Source organism: Rhinichthys klamathensis, unplaced genomic scaffold (genome assembly GCF_029890125.1).
Source record: "Rhinichthys klamathensis goyatoka isolate OS25496 unplaced genomic scaffold, OSU_Roscu_1.1 h1tg000868l_1, whole genome shotgun sequence".
Lineage (NCBI taxonomy): Eukaryota > Metazoa > Chordata > Actinopteri > Cypriniformes > Leuciscidae > Rhinichthys > Rhinichthys klamathensis.
In genome coordinates, this window is record NW_026607234.1 from 497501 (window position 1) to 517500 (window position 20000).

At 38.4% G+C, this 20000-nt stretch overlaps 1 protein-coding gene across 10 annotated transcripts in view; it reads right to left on the reverse strand.

Moving 5' to 3' along the window:
* Nucleotides 1-20000, reverse strand: part of ptk2aa (protein tyrosine kinase 2aa) — a 78380-nt gene that overhangs the window by 46685 nt on the left and 11695 nt on the right. For 9 of the 10 annotated variants that reach the window (XM_056243908.1, XM_056243909.1, XM_056243917.1 and 6 more), the window contains exons 2-4: nt 12941-13167; nt 7014-7180; nt 1400-1493 (exon numbers count right to left, since the gene is read on the reverse strand). In XM_056243908.1, the coding sequence (XP_056099883.1) occupies nt 1400-1493; nt 7014-7180; nt 12941-13167 (488 nt within the window). Of the gene's footprint in view, nt 1-1399; nt 1494-7013; nt 7181-12940; nt 13168-15479; nt 15551-20000 lie in introns of those variants that run through there. The other variant, XM_056243918.1, reaches the window with a different exon arrangement.

A 20000-nucleotide genomic window follows, 5' to 3' on the forward strand; every position in this document is an offset into this window, starting at 1 on the left:
CACAGACAAAACACAAACATCTTCTAATTCACACAAGAGATGAGACTGGATGGATGGATGATGTAAGTTGCTTTGGATAAAAGTATCATGCAGAACATGCATATGTAAACCAAAAAAATAGTTCATTAGTTAACATGAACTAATAATGAACTGCACTTCTTCAGTATATTAATTTCAACATTTACTAATACGTTATTAAAATCAAAGGTTGTATTTGATAACATTAGTTGCACTGACATGAACAAACAATGAACAACTGTATTTCTAATATTAACAAAGATTAATAAATACTGTAACAAATGTATTGCTCATTGTTAGTTCATGTTAGTTAATACAATAACCTAATGAACCTTATTGTAAAGTGTTACCGAAATAATTAAACTAAAACCTACTTTTAATCAGCATTGTGTTTAACAGATCAATATATAGCATCATAATATTTATACATATAATATTTTTAGATATCATTTTATACTAAAATAAAAATATTGATATACTTGATAAGTATTATAAAACAAATACATAAATTAATAAAATGTAATAAATATACTACATATTTTTTCTTCATAACACTACATTATTATTTATTGATCAGTTAAGAATAATATGATGCATTAATATTTATACAAATTAGTTTTTTTTATATAATAATTTTAGATGTAATTTTTATATCAAACTTTTATATTAAATTACAGATTTAATATAAACAAACAAAAATAATAAATATGTACTTTCTCTATAAAAATTATATAATATGATCTACATGATAATGCAATTATTTTTAATAGTTAATATAATCGAATTTTGATATAATCAATTTTTGAAATTGTATATTAAAATGTTTATATTAAATGATAAAGTATTTAATATAAACATCAATAAATTATATAATAAAAATGCATTATATGACATATCATGTACATCATATTATGATGTAATTTTTATAGCAAAAGTACATATTTATCTTTTTTTTTCATGTTTATATTAAATTTGTTACATTCCATTATGAATTATTGATTGGTTGTGATGTAATAGTGTAGCTGTATATCTGTGATTGATGATGTCTATGTTTTATACAGCAGGTGTTCTGCTCCTAACACACACACACACACACACACACACTACATCACTCATCCCGGCCCGCACAATAATACGACTTCATCACAGACGGCCTTTACAGAATCTGCCGGAACGTCCTTCTATTGTCCAGATGATGAACAGCCTTAATAAAACTGATCCATGATCCTCTGCTGGAGCATTGTGGGATATCGCGGTCGATGCTCTGATGTTGTTACCTATCGAGGCTTCTTGAATGACAGCGAACATACACACACACACACACACACACACACAGACTCCATCTGATGAAGCCGTTCAGACACCAGCAGGACGAGGGCACCTTCACCTGCTGATAAAAGTAGTTCAGTGTCGGCTTGTCTTCAGCAAACTGATTCAGGAAGCCCTTGGGCAGGTAACGGATCCTCAGCTCATACCTGAGGGGGAGAGAGAGAAAAACACGGTAAATAAAAGAGTCTTGAAAGGATAAGTCACCATGTACACAGACACACATACACACGCATATATATACACCTGTGCTGCTAAAGAGAAAGAAAATCATCATCAAATCTCATATTTCACCCCCAAATCAATAGAAATAAATAAGGAACTATTTTGTTTAAAAAATATATATAAAAAAAATTGCATTATTTTTTTATGACAATTAAACACATTTTCTATATAACAAATTAAACACGATTTTATTTGATACTTTTTTTTACAACAATTTTATTTTACTTTTATTTATTTATTTTATTTTCACAATTGTTAGTATAATATAATAATAATAAATACATTTAATTTTATTTATCTGCACTTTTAAAGGTACTCAAAGCTTTACAAGAGATAAAAAAACAAAATAAGATATAAAAAAATCACTTTATTTTTTATCTTTTGCCAAATTATATTAGAATATTTACTTGTACTTGGATATGTACTTGTATTAGAAATGTATGTATATTAAATATATATAGTATGTGTGTGTATATATATATATATATAAACATTGTACGCAGCAAACCCATTAGCAATACCAATGTACAGTTTTTGTCATGCTTATGAAGGAAAACACAATGAAAACCTGAAAATGGGGAACATTACACATTAAAAAGACCTCATGGCCACAACACACACATGATCCCTGCATAATCTAAACACTCAAACCAATCAATACTGGAGGATTTATCATTGAACACACACAGCCGATCACTGCAGCAGAACGACACACTCGATACCGATATATGAGCCATCATGAGCACAACACATAAATCACTGTCGAGCGCTCAAATCATTATTGCTCTTTCCAGCGTCTGCACTCGGATCGTCTACAGCAGGGCTTCATTTGAAGGACTCAATCCTCGGCTGTTCCCAGAGGAAATGATCCGTCATGGCTTTCCAGGACTTCCTGGAACTTGCTCAGGAAATTATCGAATCTCAGTTCCTGAGAAGTGGAGAAAGCAGGAGCTCAATCGCAATCCACACACTTCTACGACACACTGAAAACCCAGTCTGCTGGGAGAGCTGCTTTCTCTGGTGGTAAACCTCAGGATGTGTTCTCGACTTTTAGGCTCATCAAATTAAAACTGATCTAAAAAAAAAAACAGAATCAAAAAAGGTTGGAAACCTTATGAAAAAAAAGAAAAAGTTTTTGTCTGGCCAACAAATATATCTAGAGTGTAAAAATGTTTTATTTATAATTTTTCCAATTTAAAACAAAGCATATTTTGCCTTACAAATATTGTTTAATCCTTAAATGGTAAATTATCAAAGCACATTAAAAGAAAGTAAATTACATCAATTTACATAAATATATTAAAGTAAAGATAAAGTAAACTTAAACAAACTATAATAAATATAACTTAAATATATTTATGTACAAAGAAAATATTTTAACTAAACTTATAATACATGACACATTTTGATAATATGTAGATCTAAATATATAAAATTGTATAATGTTTTGGCCATTTGTAATATATTTTCATCTTAAATAAATGTTAAGTAAACATTAAATAAATTAAAGAAAGCAACTTTTAAAGGCGCTATATAAAATAAATGTGTTATTATTATGTATAATATTTTAAAATATATTTAAAAAATAAACTGATTGGTTATAAGCGGCTCCAAAAAGAGAAAATAAAGATACTGAGGGAATAAATGAGTAGAAGTGGAAAATGTGATTATTCAGCATTGAGGATGTTTAGTTGTTATTTTTAAAGAGGTCTCTTATGCTAATCCGGCCCAACGCTGCATTTAGTAGATCAAACATACAGCAATATTGTGCAATATTATTACGGATCAACGGAAAGCTCAGAAATTCGCACATATATTACGCATATTTCTCAGCTGTCGTACAAAAGTTTGCAGAAACTACTGGTTTCAGGTAGCCTGACGTCGTCATACTCAGACTCTAGTCAGCATGTGAGTCTGAATCTGCTCCATTGGGCTGAGATTATGGGGCGTGTTTCAACCCAACCAGGAAAGAAAATGCCTCTGGACTCGATTGGATCGACAAATGCCTTGATCGCGGTTCTGTGTTCCTCTTTTTAAATGAATGCGCTGTCTACATATCATATAACAGACGCGATGGCTGAATCTACACATCTCAGGTCTCCAGCGGCGGCCATCTTTGTTGTAAACGAACTCAACCCAAGCGCTCTTTGGTGACGTGATGATTACGGTACGGTTGATTATCTGTCCATCATCGTATAAAGACAATTTGATTGGTCCGAACAGCTTTGGTTCGGGCATACTTGCTTCACAACGGATCATCGCCAGACTGAACTTCCCATCCTCAAATGTTGTGGGCGGGGCTAAGCTCGGCTGGCATCCAGGCTACGTTTCAGGTGAAACTGGACCTAAACTTAAAACTAAAAGGTTTTTAAGAAACTAAAAGCAAAGTCACTTTTATTTCGGGTCGATCTTGACCAGAACAAGCTTTTACTATATAAGACTAGTCTATGGGCGTTTTCACACCTGAAAGTCCGCACCAAGGTCCGAACCAAAGTTCACGTTTTGATACATTTGATACTTTCAGAAAGTTTTGGTTTGGTTTCACACTGCAATTACGCGAGCGCACTAAAGACCTTTACGTGACACACTCGCGTCCTGTCGTCATCATCTATGTGGGCTGCATCATGACATTGATTGGTTTGTAAATGGACGTGCGTCTGACGTCAGCGTGTTGTCAATTGACCCGTCGCAGGGAGCTTGATTGACAGGTGATCTGACCAATCACACTTCGCCATCCGCCATTTTGTCCGACAAAGCAGTCAGGAGAGTTAGTAGATTAACATGGGGGGACTTGAACTTGAAAAACGTAATGTACTGATGCCTTTCCGCGGTTAAAACAACATTTCTGATGTTCATTCATGTTTATTTGATGCTATAAATGAACTAGAAGGAAGAGATGATCGGATCACGAGCAGCTTTAACTGATGCTAGTCTACAGCGATCTGTCACGACACATTAAAGAGCCACAAAACGGTATTTATTGTTTACATTTCTTTTAAAAAATGACCAAATTTGAAAGGTGAGACTTTGTTTAATATCAAAAGTAACCTGGTCTGTCCTGTCTGTCAGCGTGCTGTCGGTCCGCGATGTATTTTTCACTGCGTGAGAACATGGTGTGTGTGTGTGTGTGTGTGTGAGAGCAGCGTAGGTTGTCGGACATAGCGACAGTAACTAAGGGGGGTGGGTCTTTGCGAACGGTCAATTCGGCGGCTAACTTTGACAACATGAATGAGCAGACGCATATCTCCTGTCCTCTCTCTCTCTCATACTCTCCGAAAATATTTGGAAAGTGTCTGCATTTTTGTGCGTTTTTTCCAGTTGACTTCTTATGATGTCATCAGACCATACTTGAATTAAAAACCTCGTCTCCTCCTCTCGCCATGTGCCACGGCTCATTTACCTTCTGTTTTTCCGGCTATGCGGGAACCACCGGAGCTTCCTGTAAAAGGTCTGAAAGTCCGAACCATACAGAAATGCTTTCACACTAGAAACGAACCAACCCTTTGTTCAGTTTGATCCGGACCGAGACTAGCTCTTTTCGGCGGACCAAATTTCATCTGTTTGGTGCGGACCGTGGTGCGGGGGAGGTTTCACACCTGTCATTTTGATCCGGACCAAACTGGAAAGTCTGAAAGTCCGAACCAAACAAGGTAGGTGTGAAAGGGCCCTATATCTGTCAAGACCTGGACTGAGTTCATGGAGCAGGTTTTACACTGACCATCAAACGCACGAATGACCTCCTCCTGAGCACTTTAGGAGCTGTTGGATCCCTGAACTGTTGGAGATAATCAGGCGTTTCTAATGTAAAACCCTCTAAAGCCTCCACAAACAGCAGCTTGCAGGGTTTAAATCACTGCCACTCTTCTCTCGCTGAGTGGCAGAACAAAAGCAGGTCGAGTGAATGGAGATGCAGCTGCTTCATGAGGCGCACGGGCCTGACCGGGCCGCTGGTGCATTGTGGGTAGAGACGAGGTGACATAAAAATACCATCTGTGAGGGAGTAACTCACATCTATAAAGGCTCAAGCCCCTGATAAAATAAAACGGACACACACGGACTCAGACAAAGAGAAGCGCGGTAGAAGGCACACACACATTCAGAGGGCGATGCATTCAAACACTCCTCCTGCAGTAATGACAATCACATGAGCATCTCACTGGCAAAGACCAGCCCTACACACACACACACACTCACTCACAAACTCACTCACAGAATCGCACACTCACAAACTTACTCACAGAATCGCACACACTAACAGAATCACACACACACAGAATCACACACAGAATCACACACACACAGACACATACACACAAACTTACTCACAGAATCGCACACTCACAAACTTACTCACAGAATCGCACACACTAACAGAATCACACACACACAGAATCACACACAGAATCACACACACACAGACACATACACACAAACTTACTCACAGAATCACACACACACAGACACACTCACAGAATCACACACAGACACACACACAAACTCACACACACACTCACTCACAGAATCACACACACTCACTCTCACTCTTACTCTCTGGCACTCTCACTCACAAACTCACACACACACTCACTCACATAATCACACACACACACACACTCTCACGCACACACAGATACACACACGCACACACTCTCGCAATCACACACACAAACACTCTCACAGAATTGCTCACTCTAACTCTCTAGCACTCTCACACACACACAAACTCACACACACTCTCTCGCACTCACACACACTCTCACTCTTACTCTCTCACACTCTCACACAAATACGCACAAACACTCTCACAGAATCGCACACTCTCACTCTAACTCTCTAGCACTCACACACACAAACACACTCTCTCGCACTCACACACTCTCACTCTTACTCTCTCGCACTCTCTCTCTCACACACACACTCACACCCTCTCGCACTCTCTCTCTCACACACACACACACTCACACACTCTTACTCTCTCACACTCACACACAAATACGCACAAACACTCACAGAATCGCACACTCTCACTCTAACTCTCTCGCACTCTCTCACACACACACAAACACACTCACACCCTCTCGCACTCAAGACACACACACACACACACACACACACACTCACACACTCTTACTCTCTCGCACTCTCTCTCACACACACACACAGCCCAATAAACACCCCAAAAAGCAATGGTGCACATAAACAATCACATTCGGGTTCCTTCGCTGGTTTCCCGATCGGCCGAAAGCCCCAAAACCCTGTTAGGACCAGCCAGTGGATCCACCAGACCGGCTCGATGACCAGGACACAGTTATAATACACTATACACTATAAAGGCAGGTCTGTAATGTTTCTTCAGCAGGGATCAAAGCTGAAATCAATGCAATATTGACAAAGATGTCTTTAAAGGTTTCTTTGGTTTGTTTAAGTGTATGTGAGCGCTTTACCTCCACTCGTCCTGCGGGCGGTTCTGCTCGTACCTCTCCCTCACGTGGGACACGCCCATGTCCGGGTGCAGCCAGTGCACGTCCCCCGACGGGCCGTGAGTGAGGCGCAGCCCGAAGCAGGACACCAGCCTCACTTTGTGGATGTCCACGATCTTCTGAATGATTCCCTGCAGGCGCACAACACACACAGCTCATGGTCATAAAACCCCATAATACACGCATACTGCGATATATAAACTGATTTATAGAAGCGTAACAATCCTGCGGGTGTTATTAGATGATTAGAGAGTGTAATGGATCCGACCGGGACCCACCTCAACCTTCATGAGACACACACACACACACACACACACACACTATAACCGCAGTGCAGGGGGGTCCGTTCAAAACTACACCTGAGATCATGGGCTTGGGTCAGTACCATTATTTTTTTAAAGAAATTAAAAAATATATCCATTAAATTGATCAAAAGTGACAGTTAAGATGTTTATAATGTTACAAAAGATTATATTTCAAATAAATGCTGTTCTTTTGAATAAAATGCAGCATTGGTGAGCAGAAGAGACGTTTTTTAAAAACATTTTAAAAAAATCGTACCGACTCCAAACTGTTCAATATATTGTATTTGTTACACATACATTTTAATTTTTCAATCATGAATAATTTGTTTTCTGGGTGTTTCTCACCTGATGTAATCTTGTCGTGTCATAAAATATCTAATATTTTAAACTTCTTTTAGTATTCCTGGCTGTCACATGACTTGATTTGATTGACAAGTGTTATTCCATATACTAAAAATATTTAAATCAAAACTGTGGATATTTAGCACAATTTATCAAAATAAAAAAAAGACATTTTCAATTTACATCATAGAAGAATTGCATATTTAATGTATTATGTATGTCATTGACCCACACATGTGATGAGGTCATAATCTAATAAGGATGTGACAGTGATACGGTTGTCACGGAAGCTGGGTGGTTGCCGTGGCAACGCCGTGGCCCTCATTGATTGGATTACGGAGCTGACGAGGGCTCTGAGGACACACACACACACACACTGAAATGGCTCACAACAGTGTTTCTGTGACTCTTTTAGGTTACACACTAAATTGATCACATGATCACACGAGAGCAGAATAATACACTGAGTCTAAATGAATGATTGAATCAGCTGCAATTCAGTTAAATAAATAAGATCTAATAGCAATCTAACGTACACCAAAATTTCATGATAATATTGTTAATTTTTATAAGGGAATGGTATAGTTTTTTTTTTTACTATTAAAAGTATATAAATAAAATATAAATAAATAAATAAATGTGAAATAAACACTTATTTCACATGTATTTATTTATATTTTATTTATTGTATGTATACATTTATCTCATTATCTCATTGTTCACTGAAACTAAAACTATTAAAAATTGTTTTCGGGAACTGAAATAAAGCTGAAAAAAGTACAAATATAAATTTTACACGGATCACTTACATTTCAAATCTTTAAAAAAAATAATAATTTTAAACTTGAATGGACGCGAACAAAAATATATTTAATAATTATATTATTAGTAACCAAATGAAATGTGGGATCAGTGCAAAACAAATCAATATGTTACACTGGCATTAAAAACGGAAGATAAGGAAACTAAAATTATAAAACAACGGACAGCTTTGGGCAATTTATGCAGACTTGTGACATCAAGTGAATTCTACATAAATGCCAAAGCTTGTGTCATAAACAGTACAGTACATCTTTCAATTTACCTTGAACTTCTGGTGTCTCTGTACAGACTAAATAAGCATAAAAACAGTGGCAGACGGCGTCTCGCATCTCTGACAGACACACAGTACTGAGATACAGAGTAGATCAAGCGCTTCATCCGGCCTAGAAACTCAAAACACTGCATGTTGATATGATGGCAGGCTCAGGTGACTGGGTTTCAGGCCTGATAGGAAGGAGAGATTGACTAACGTAAGGCCAGCTCAGTGTTGGGTTTCACCAGCGCTCAGGCCAGCTGGAAGCGACGTCTACACGTGGCCTTCACATTAGGCCTGGGGTTTGGCAGAGCGGGAATAACACAGCTGGATTTCACACTGGCACTGGGAGCACGTTAACAACATCTCGGCCTTTACAGTAAATCATGTACTAGGAAAAGACACTCATGAACCATAAAGATCAACTCAAGCACTTGCCATTGGTAAAAATACAAGGAAATTTACACTATGCATATCACATCTCTAAAAAACAATGCACATGCAAATTGAAATGAACATCCATTTTGTAATTGACTAGTCGCCTGCTTGAATATACAGGCGAAACTCGAAAAATTAGAATATCGTGCAAAAGTTCATTTATTTCAGTAATTCAACTTAAAAGGTGAAACTAATATATTATATAGACTCATTCCATGCAAAGTGAGATATTTCAAGCCTTTATTTGTTATAAATGTGATAGGCGTGTAACGATACCCTCATGTCACGATTCGATACATATCACGATACTGAACTCACGATACGATATTATTGCGATTCTCCAAGACACATGATAAAAGGTTAACAAAAAATTTACTGTTGATTAAAATGCTAACTTTGATATTACATTGTGTGTGTAAATGAATAGGCTTGGACTCAGTGCTTTTAACCCAAGGACAATGGTGACACCAGAATAACAATATTCATGATTCTGAAGCTGAAAATACAGAACTATTTTAGACGAATATTCTTGCACTTTTTCACTGACTAGATATATTTAATAATGTTGGACACTTTTTACTGGTCAGGTAACATTTGGTATTATCAGGACCCACAAATATTCCCCCATTGCATTATTATACATTATAATCAACATTATATATAGTAGTTTAATGTAGTACTGACACTAAAACTCTGAAAACTTGAGTTTTTTTCTCACACAGTAATTTTTTTTTGGGGGGGGGGGGGGGGGGGACTATCCATGATACATATTGTCACTATCCACGATACGTATTGTTGCATTTTTGTATTGCGATATATTGTGGCACGATATATTGTTACACCCCTAAAATGTGATGATTATGGCTTACAGCTTATGAAAACCCCAAATTCAAAATTAGAGTATTGTGAAAAGGTTTTCATATCTGTAAGCCATAATCATAAAAATTATAACAAATAAAGGCTTAAAATATCTCACTTTACATGTAATGAGTCTATATAATATATTAGTTTCACCTTTTAAGTTGAATTACTGAAATAAATGAACTTTTGCACCATATTCTAATTTTTCGAGATTCGCCTGCACAGAAGACGTGAGTGAAGTGAAGTTAAAATGGATGACAAGCTTGTTGATCTGTTAATCCAAGAGTGAAACAACAGCAAATCTCTCATTATAATAATTAAAGTGCTTCATTTGGCCGAGTTTAATGAGATAATCACGGCGGTGTAGATCTGCAGCTCAAATTAATCTGTAAAAGATCAACTATATCATGATACGTTAACATGCTTTACAGCTAAAAACAGAGAATTATAAAATGGAGAAATCCGGTTGAATTCATTACAACAACGTTCCCGCTGAAATAAAAGATTTTAAAACACTGCATTGTGTTTCTTAGCATAATTAAAACAAGAACAAATTCACATACACTAAAATCATAAAAATAGTTAAAAACATGTTACTGTGCCTAGATTTTAACAACCTTCACTGTCTTTTCTATTAAATTACCTTCTATTCATTTCTAAAAGAACTTTCTGCATTTAATTTCAGCAATGGTTTAAAATGTCATTTGTTGCTCAGCATCATTAGCATCACAAATAATTTGCATGCAAATTGTCAATTAGAAGTTGCCATTCAGATCCTGCTTTGTTATTTTATATTTAGGTGTGAATGCGAATGCATCCAATTTATATTCATGTATTCACTAAGCAGATGCCCAAAGCAACTGACAAATAAAGACATATAAAAAGTTTTCCTTCTCTAAAATATGTGAGTCATTTTCAACAGAAATGACATGTTTGCACAATTTAAGTCAACGTTTTTAGATTCTCCATTCGTTCTTCCACTTTTTCATGCCACAAAATATTCCTCATTTTAATCTTCTCCAGATAAAATCCCTGCAGCTGGAGATCTGAACATCTGTGGTAAAGATCCTGCATTAGAAATGCACTTGTGTCGCGATTAAACCACACAAACCGTTTCTGAGCCTCAGGCTTGTTTAATCTGGACCTCGGCCAGACCTCCACATGATGTTCTCAATGACCACAAGACTAACACTTTGTTCTTTGGATTTAGGCAAGGAAACACAGATGAACAAGGTCAAATTTTTAACTATTACATCTCCCCATTTTTCCCCAGTTGATTAATCTCAGTAGATGTTATGTTTAATTAAGCTATGTGTAAAGCTACTCACCACCTTTAAGATGTGTATTGCAATTAAAATCTACAGATGCACATAAATAAAGTATAACAAAACAAAAACTTAAATGTGTATTTAATGGATGTTTTTTTCCACTATGTTATGGAAGCAAAATCTCAACTGACCAGTGCATGAACAACCAATGCTTGTGTCTGCAGTGTCTTGCCTTAACATGCACTGAAATGTCTCCTAGTTGACTTAAAATCCTCACACATTAAGACAGTTCGTGTCCAGACTGAGAAACGTGAGAGGTCACCAGAGACCGTCCGATCAAGAGGACCAGCATGTTTAATCTTCCTGTGGATTTGAACACAACAATCCGCTTAACACACACGCTGATCAATACAACTGCTGCGTCTCTAACAGAGCCGTCCATCTCGACTCGGTCCTCCAGAGTCTGAAATATTCAATTTCAGGAGGGAAAATTAAAAGCTGAGCTTCAGAAGGGCTTGTATATTTCCTGAAGAGACACATTTACATGTGTGAACACACACAGACACAAAAATAGTGATGTCACCACCAGTATTTGTCACCAAACCCATCCTGCAATTGTGAATCAAAAGACAATCAAGTCAATTAAGTGGAAAAACACCACTTTGCTGCTGGTTTGAGGTGGTCTACTTGCTCTAAAAACCTTGACCAAGCTCGTCTAGCTGATTACATCCAAACAAAAGTTCAACCAAACCACCATGAAGACCTGCTCAGACCAGCTAACGACTAAAACGACCAACTCTAACCAGCCGGAAACCATGTAAAATCCTCAGGGAACAGTTTTATCTGGATTTATTAGCATGAAAAACAGATTCTAACAGAAAATAAGGTTTTTTATAACTACAAAAATTATTATATGTTTATAATTGATATAATTATAGACATGTATTATGTGAAAATCAAGCTTTTAATGTTTATATGTATATGTGGTGTTTTTAATATGCTTTAAGTTTAAATTCATAAGTCGACAGCATTGCTGAGTATTTCCTCCTTAAAACTGCAGTGAACCAAAGACAGTCTCAAAAACACAATCGCTGGTGTTTCTGACGTCACAAACGACCTCGTAACCAATCAGATCAACGTGTGATCGTCAACCAGTGGATCTCTGAGCTGAGTGAGTGAGTGGAGGCGGGGCTCATTCGCATATTCATAGAACCGCGCATACTAAATGAGGCAAGGGTGTCGAGTTACATTCAATATATTCAAGGAAAAATCTTTAAATGCCGTTTTAAGGGATAAAATGATTGATAAAGATGATAAAGTATGTATACATGAATGAATGCAGCATTTGCTGTACTGAATTACATTTTATGATGATTTTTAAATAAAAAGCATTACATCCGGATTATATGATGATTCTCACTGCATTGATACAGTAATGAGAAACGAACTAAAATCATCAATGAGAAACAGCCAAACAACTCTCTAGACCTGCTCAAGACCAGACAATGACTAAAAAATGCCTTAAAACCATGTAAAACCCTCAGAAACTGGTTCTAAAACGCCTAAGGACACTAAACAGAACTTATGTGACCTTGTTCTTACCCTGACGTCCGTTGCGTCTCCATGCCGGATGTTGCTGGACCAGGTGCTGCGCTCGCTGTTGTTCTCAAAGTGATGGAAGACCTTCAGGACCCTGTCGGGGGCCCCGGGGGCCCGTTCCGGCCCCGCACTCAGACGGGCCTTGGCCCCGGTGCCCAGGGTGTAGTTCGGGTTGGGCTCCAGGTATGCCGTCGCCATGCCTTTGTTGTGCGCTAAGTGTCTGTCATATTCTGTGCAAAAAAACAAGAGGAAGGGGAATCAGGTTAGGGTCATTTTGATACAAAAAAATAAAATCAAAATTGCAATCAGTGCGATTATCAAATCACAAAGGCTGTGATTTTATTTAATATCTGAGTGAAGCGCGGCACTGTGTTTATTCACATGTGAGCAGCTCATGATATGATTCTGAGTGTCTCGGTTCACAGTAAATGCAGTAAAATCTCATCTCTGAATTTCTGAGATAAAAATGAACAAAAACTATATGGATGGACATATAAAAAAAAAAACTATAAAATAATAAAAATGACAAAATACACCACAAAATTCCTATATCTTTAACTACAATAAACATGTAAAGAGAAAATATAAAAAATTATTCAAAATATGATTAAAAACTATAATGGCATCTTAATTATACATAAACAACACTCTTACAAACAAACTGGGGGAAAAAAAGCATTTTAAATCGCAATCATAAATTTTGTATTCCCTAAATTGTGCAGCCCTATTTTGTCCTTCTACACGAATTACACAAAATAAAAGGACTTTCTAACAGCATCTCCGCGTTTCTCACACTTCTGATACAATCTGAGGATGTTTCTCCTCCTATCTCTGTGTGTGAAGCGGTCCGAGAGCCAGACAGTGAAATATAGCGAAGCGCGAACTACATGATAAATCTACTCATGAAATGAAGAGGCGTAATATGGAGAAGATGAATCGCCAGACAGACACTTCGCAGATGGACAGCGAATCAGTTTCCGTTTGACTGCTCATGTTTACATCAGGGTTGATGTGTGAAAACATGAATGAGCCTCGGCTAAGGAATAACAGCTTTCTAGCCTGTTAACGCTGGTCTGGGTGGTTGTTCAGCTGGAGGAGCTGTTAACTCCACACTCAGCATTAAACTAACCATACATGTTGGCCATACATACAGCAAACAAGACAGATGCTGGGAAGGACTGATATGATATTTCATCAGATCGCAGCACAATCCTCTCGGCAGCGTTCCAACAATCCCAGACATCCGCTTATCACCATCACAAATATGAAACACACCCATGACAAAGATAAACAAACGTGCAAGAACAAACACACACACACATATCAGGACAGTTACGCAAGACAGTGTGTTTTCCATCAGTTGAACATAAAAAGTAATAAAAAAAATGAGCTTGCAACTAAACCTTCTAATACTGGTAATTGCTGACATTTACCATAGGAAATAATTCATATTCATTCTTCAGTTCTCCAAAATCATTTACGGTAAAGCATTTACAGCAGGAGAGCAGACAAAGCCTTGGGTTATTGAGTAAAACACTCAACTTTAAACTGTTTATTTACTGTTTTAGACGCATGAACTCCTGATGTAATTCCTGTTGTAAAGAGAGTGATACAGATATAATTGGAAAATGCATTTATTTTTATGCTAAGTTCCTTATGTGTGGACAGGATGATGCCTATTTCAGTGTTACAGTAGTCAAGCCAGGTCACCATTATTTCTATAATGAATTCTATAGAGAAACCAGGCTCAGTCTACTCTGGCCTAGATAAACAAACACAGTGTGATTTATTCAATGACAGACTAATGACAATCATCAGTGAGAAACTAATGAGAATCACAAACCATCTGGACACATTACAGTAATGCGAGCTGTCATGAAAATAATGTCACAATGCAATTAAATCATAACGGCTGTCATGAGATTCACCCGGCTGGTGAAAGGAGGTTCTTATTATTGGCTTCATTTCTTTAATTCAACATAGCAAGGCTTTCTTTTAGTTTTTTGGGCTGAAATATGAGCCAGACATGCACTTGAAAGGCACACATCAAAGTGTCAGTGAATGAGCAGTTACACTCTCAGAGTCACGTATGGCACACACACACACACACACACACACACACACACACACAGCTGCAGACACTGACACCATCCAAACACACCGCAGTCTGTCTGCTTCATACATCATCAACAAACACCAAAACATCACACACATTCAGAAGACGCTTTTAGACGCCAAAGTAACTCACTAAACTCTTACTACAAGCCGAAACAAATAGATCAATGTATTAAAAATTACAGTGTTAGACTCGGTCAAACCAAACGAATGACTGACTTACAGTAAATCTAATTTAATATAAAAACATATATACACTATAGACATTTTTAGTATATACTTCTCTATATATATACTTTATATACTACAGGTTTACAACTACAACTAAGATTTTGAATGTTTTTAAAAGAAGTGAATACATACGTCTCTCTAAAGCCTAATTATAAATAACGAGCATGAGAGCGACCCGTGGACACGACAATCCTACCTGTGAGTAGAAACGGCCAGCAAACACACGGTACAGCGAAGTCATGCGACAGACATCCATCTCTGTCGGGGAACATGGCAGAAATCCCTGCCTGTGCCTGTAACGGGTGTGGAATATCTGACACGCTTTACCGTCACACACACACACACACACGGGTCGAGCCTCTCTCCTCTCACACACAGTCTCATCGCTCCAATCACGGCTGAGTGTGAGTCACGTTTACCTGTTCACCACTGATGTCTCATTTCCCTCACACTCACCTGGCGTCCAGGTGTGTGGGGGCGTGGCTTAAGGCAGGACACGCCCCTATATCCATTTAAACAATGAACACTAATACTGAATGGCTCATTCAGGACGAAGAGAGATACTGTACAAGCTCTGCTTCCAAACCTATACTGTCCACATAGTAGCTACTTTCTATAATGAGAGATGCGATATGAGAGACATGATTCACAATTGAGTCCAATAGAGTTTGATTTTAACATAAATCTTATATGCATGAAAATAGCCACACAAAATTTTGGATGAAAGTTTATTTTTAATTAGATTTCTCTATTTCAATAGCATTGAACAAAACGCAACTAAAAGTCCACAACAGGAACTTACTATAACGTTTATTTTTTATGTATCTAAAATGCTAAATAAACCAAAAATAATAAATAAATACTAGATCTGTTACGTTGCTGTAAGTATGCACATGCTACTGTTAACAGATACACAGACATAAATAGACATACACAAATGCCGTAGCAGATCTAGACAGGTGGAGCTGGGGGAGGTGGAGGGGTTCACAGGAACTCAGACCAGAACACTGAATGTTGAGCAAGCGATCTCATTGGCTGCAGGATCAGCAGAGCCAATCAGCTTGTGCCATGAGGTCATGATGTGATTGCTGGCAGATTGCATGTAAAGGACCATCAGCCTGAGCCATCTAGAGTTTCATGACTGAACTAGATACGGCATGGAATGCTGTTAATATTGTTGGCTTGTGATTTTCCTTATTTATAAGTTACTTTGGATAAAAGCATCTGCTAAATGAATAAATATAAAGGTTAAAGCTGGTGCAATGCATCTCTGTGGTTACAGATTAGAATATTAAATGGTTTTGGAGGGACAATCGATGAGTAAAAATGACAGAACTGTCATTTCTGGGAGAATTTAATTTCCCATAATGAAGATATTAAAATAAAAGTCAGCACAGAGATGGCCATGTCATTGTGAATAAAATGGGCAACGCTGAAGGAAATCTCTTCACACTGCGAGCAAGGCAGTGACCGCAGCCGAATCTGAATATAGCATCTCTAATGACTTCACAATCTTAAATGTCACGGTTCAGTCGAACTCAACTGCTCTTCAGCCAACGACCGCATCGACGCTGTCTGCCCTGTGAAAATGAGTCATTTCAGGCGATTGCATGAATATTTCACTGAATTTCCGTCATCTAGGAGTAATGAGTCATTCCTGACAGCATGAGACTAGTCTCTGAGCGAAAGAAAACGCTGAGTTTGCAGTCGGACAACATGAGGAACTGTCCATAGACAAGCTGAAACCATCCGGTGGAACAGAGATGATAGGGTCACGTCATGCTGTCACTCATAGAGGCCCACAGATATCCCAGCATGCAATGAGGAGAGCCCAGATGAGAGCAAAAGAAGAGAGCACAGGAGGTGAGATGAAAGCAAAGGAGACGAGAAGAGACGAGAAGAGGAGACTAGACTGTAAGAGAGCAAAGAAGAGATGAGAACAATGAAGAAGAAAAGAGATTAGATGAGATGAGAACAGAACAAAAGATTCTAGGCTAGAAGAGTTGAGAGCAAAGAAGAGAGTAAAAGAGAAGAGAGAAGAGACGAGACGAGGCGAGAAAAGAAGAGACAATAGACAAGAAGACACTAGATGAGAAGAGAAGAGACAATAGACAAGAAGAGACTAGATGAGAAGAGAAGAGACAATAGACAAGAAGAGACTAGATGAGAAGAGAAGAGACTAGGCGAGAAGACACTAGATGAGAAGAGAAGAGACAATAGACAAGAAGAGACTGGGCGAGAAGAGACGAGACAAGAAGAGACTAGGCGAGAAGAGACTAGATGAGAAGAGAAGAGACAATAGACAAGAAGAGACTAGATGAGAAAAGACAAGAAGAGACTAGGCGAGAAGAGAGGAGACAATAGACAAGAAGAGACTTGGCGAGAAGAGACTAGATGAGACGAGACAAGAAGAGACTAGGCGAGAAGACACTAGATGAGAAGAGAAGAGACAATAGACAAGAAGACACTAGATGAGAAGAGAAGAGACAATAGACAAGAAGACACTAGATGAGAAAAGACAAGAAGAGACTAGGCGAGAATAGAGGAGACAATAGACAAGAAGAGACTAGGCGAGAAGAGAAGAGACAATAGACAAGAAGACACTAGATGAGAACAGAGTAGACAATAGACAAGAAGAGATGAGAAGAGACTAGATGAGAAGAGAAGAGACAATAGACAAGAAGACACTAGATGAGAACAGAGTAGACAATAGACAAGAAGAGACTAGATGAGAAGAGAAGAGACAATAGACAAGAAGACACTAGATGAGACGAGACAAGAAGAGACTAGGCGAGAAGAGAGGAGACAATAGACAAGAAGAGACTGGGCGAGAAGAGACTAGATGAGACGAGACAAGAAGAGACTAGGCGAGAAGACACTAGATGAGAAGAGAAGAGACAATAGACAAGAAGAGACTGGGCGAGATGAGACAAGACAAGAAGAGACTGGGCGAGAAGACACTAGATGAGAAGAGAAGAGACAATAGACAAGAAGAGACTAGATGAGAAAAGACAAGAAGAGACTAGGCGAGAAGAGAGGAGACAATAGACAAGAAGAGACTGGGCGAGAAGAGACTAGATGAGACGAGACAAGAAGAGACTAGGCGAGAAGAGACTAGGCGAGAAGAGACTAGGCGAGAAGAGAGGAGACAATAGACAAGAAGAGACTAGATAACACGAGACAAGAAGAGACTAGATGAGAAGAGAAGAGACAATAGACAAGAAGACACTAGATGAGAAGAGAAGAGACAATAGACAAGAAGAGACTAGATGAGAAGAGAAGAGACAATAGACAAGAAGAGACTAGATGAGAAGAGAAGAGACAATAGACAAGAAGAGACTAGATGAGAAGAGAAGAGACAATAGACAAGAAGAGACTAGATGAGAAGAGAAGAGACAATAGACAAGAAGAGACTAGGCGAGAAGAGAGGAGACAATAGACAAGAAGAGACTGGGCGAGAAGACACTAGATGAGACGAGAAGAGACAATCGACAAGAAGAGACTAGATGAGACGAGACAAGAAGAGACTAGGCGAGAAGAGACTAGATGAGACGAGAAGAGACAATCGACAAGAAGAGACTAGGCGATAAGAGAGGAGACAATAGACAAAAAGAGACTGGGCGAGAAGACACTAGATGAGACGAGAAGAGACAATCGACAAGAAGAGACTAGATGAGACGAGACAAGAAGAGACTAGGCGAGAAGACACTAGATGAGAAGAGAAGAGACAATAGACAAGAAGACAATAGATGAGAAAAGACAAGAAGAGACTAGGCGAGAAGAGAGGAGACAATAGACAAGAAGAGACTAGATGAGAAGAGACAAGAAGAGACTAGGCGAGAAGAGAGGAGACAATAGACAAGAAGAGACTAGATAACACGAGACAAGAAAAGACTAGATGAGAAGAGACTAGATGAGAAGAGAAGAGACAATAGACAAGAAGACACTAGATGAGAAGAGAAGAGACAATAGACAAGAAGACACTAGATGAGAAGAGACAAGAAGAGACTAGGCGAGAAGAGAGGAGACAATAGACAAGAAGAGACGAGGCGATAAAAGACTAGATGAGACGAGACCAGAAGAGACTAGATGAGACAAGAAGAGACAATAGACAAGAAGAGACGAGGCGAGAAAAGACTGGGTGAGAAGAGACAATAGACAAGAAGAGACCAGAGAAGAAGACAAGACAAGAAGAAAGACAAGATGAGAATAGATGAGTTGAGAAAGGACGAGACAACTGAGAAATGAAGAGACGAGAAGAGACGAGACTAGAAGTGATGAGAATAGAGACAAAGAGGCTAGAATAGAAGAGACAAGACATGAGACGAGACTAGAAAAGAAATGAGACGAGACAAGAGAAGAGACGAGGCGAGATGAGAAAAGAAGAGATGAGACTAGAGTAGAGACTAGACTAAAAGAGATGAGAAGATACGACACAAGAATGAGACAAGAAGAGTCAAGAAGAGAAAAGACGATAAGAGAGGCCTCATGCGACCCCATGTGACCTCTGAACACACAGATGCTCTCATCACACTGAACGCATCACCCGCTGGTTAACATGCATTGCACATGCAAATGTATTTAAATTAAGTGTGAGGGATCCGACCGACAACAGCTCAAAATGCCTCATGTTACAGGAGTGAAGGAACAGCAGGAACACAAGTCCCTCTGAAAACACAACATCCATCCAGAGAAACACAACATGAGCTAAACACAT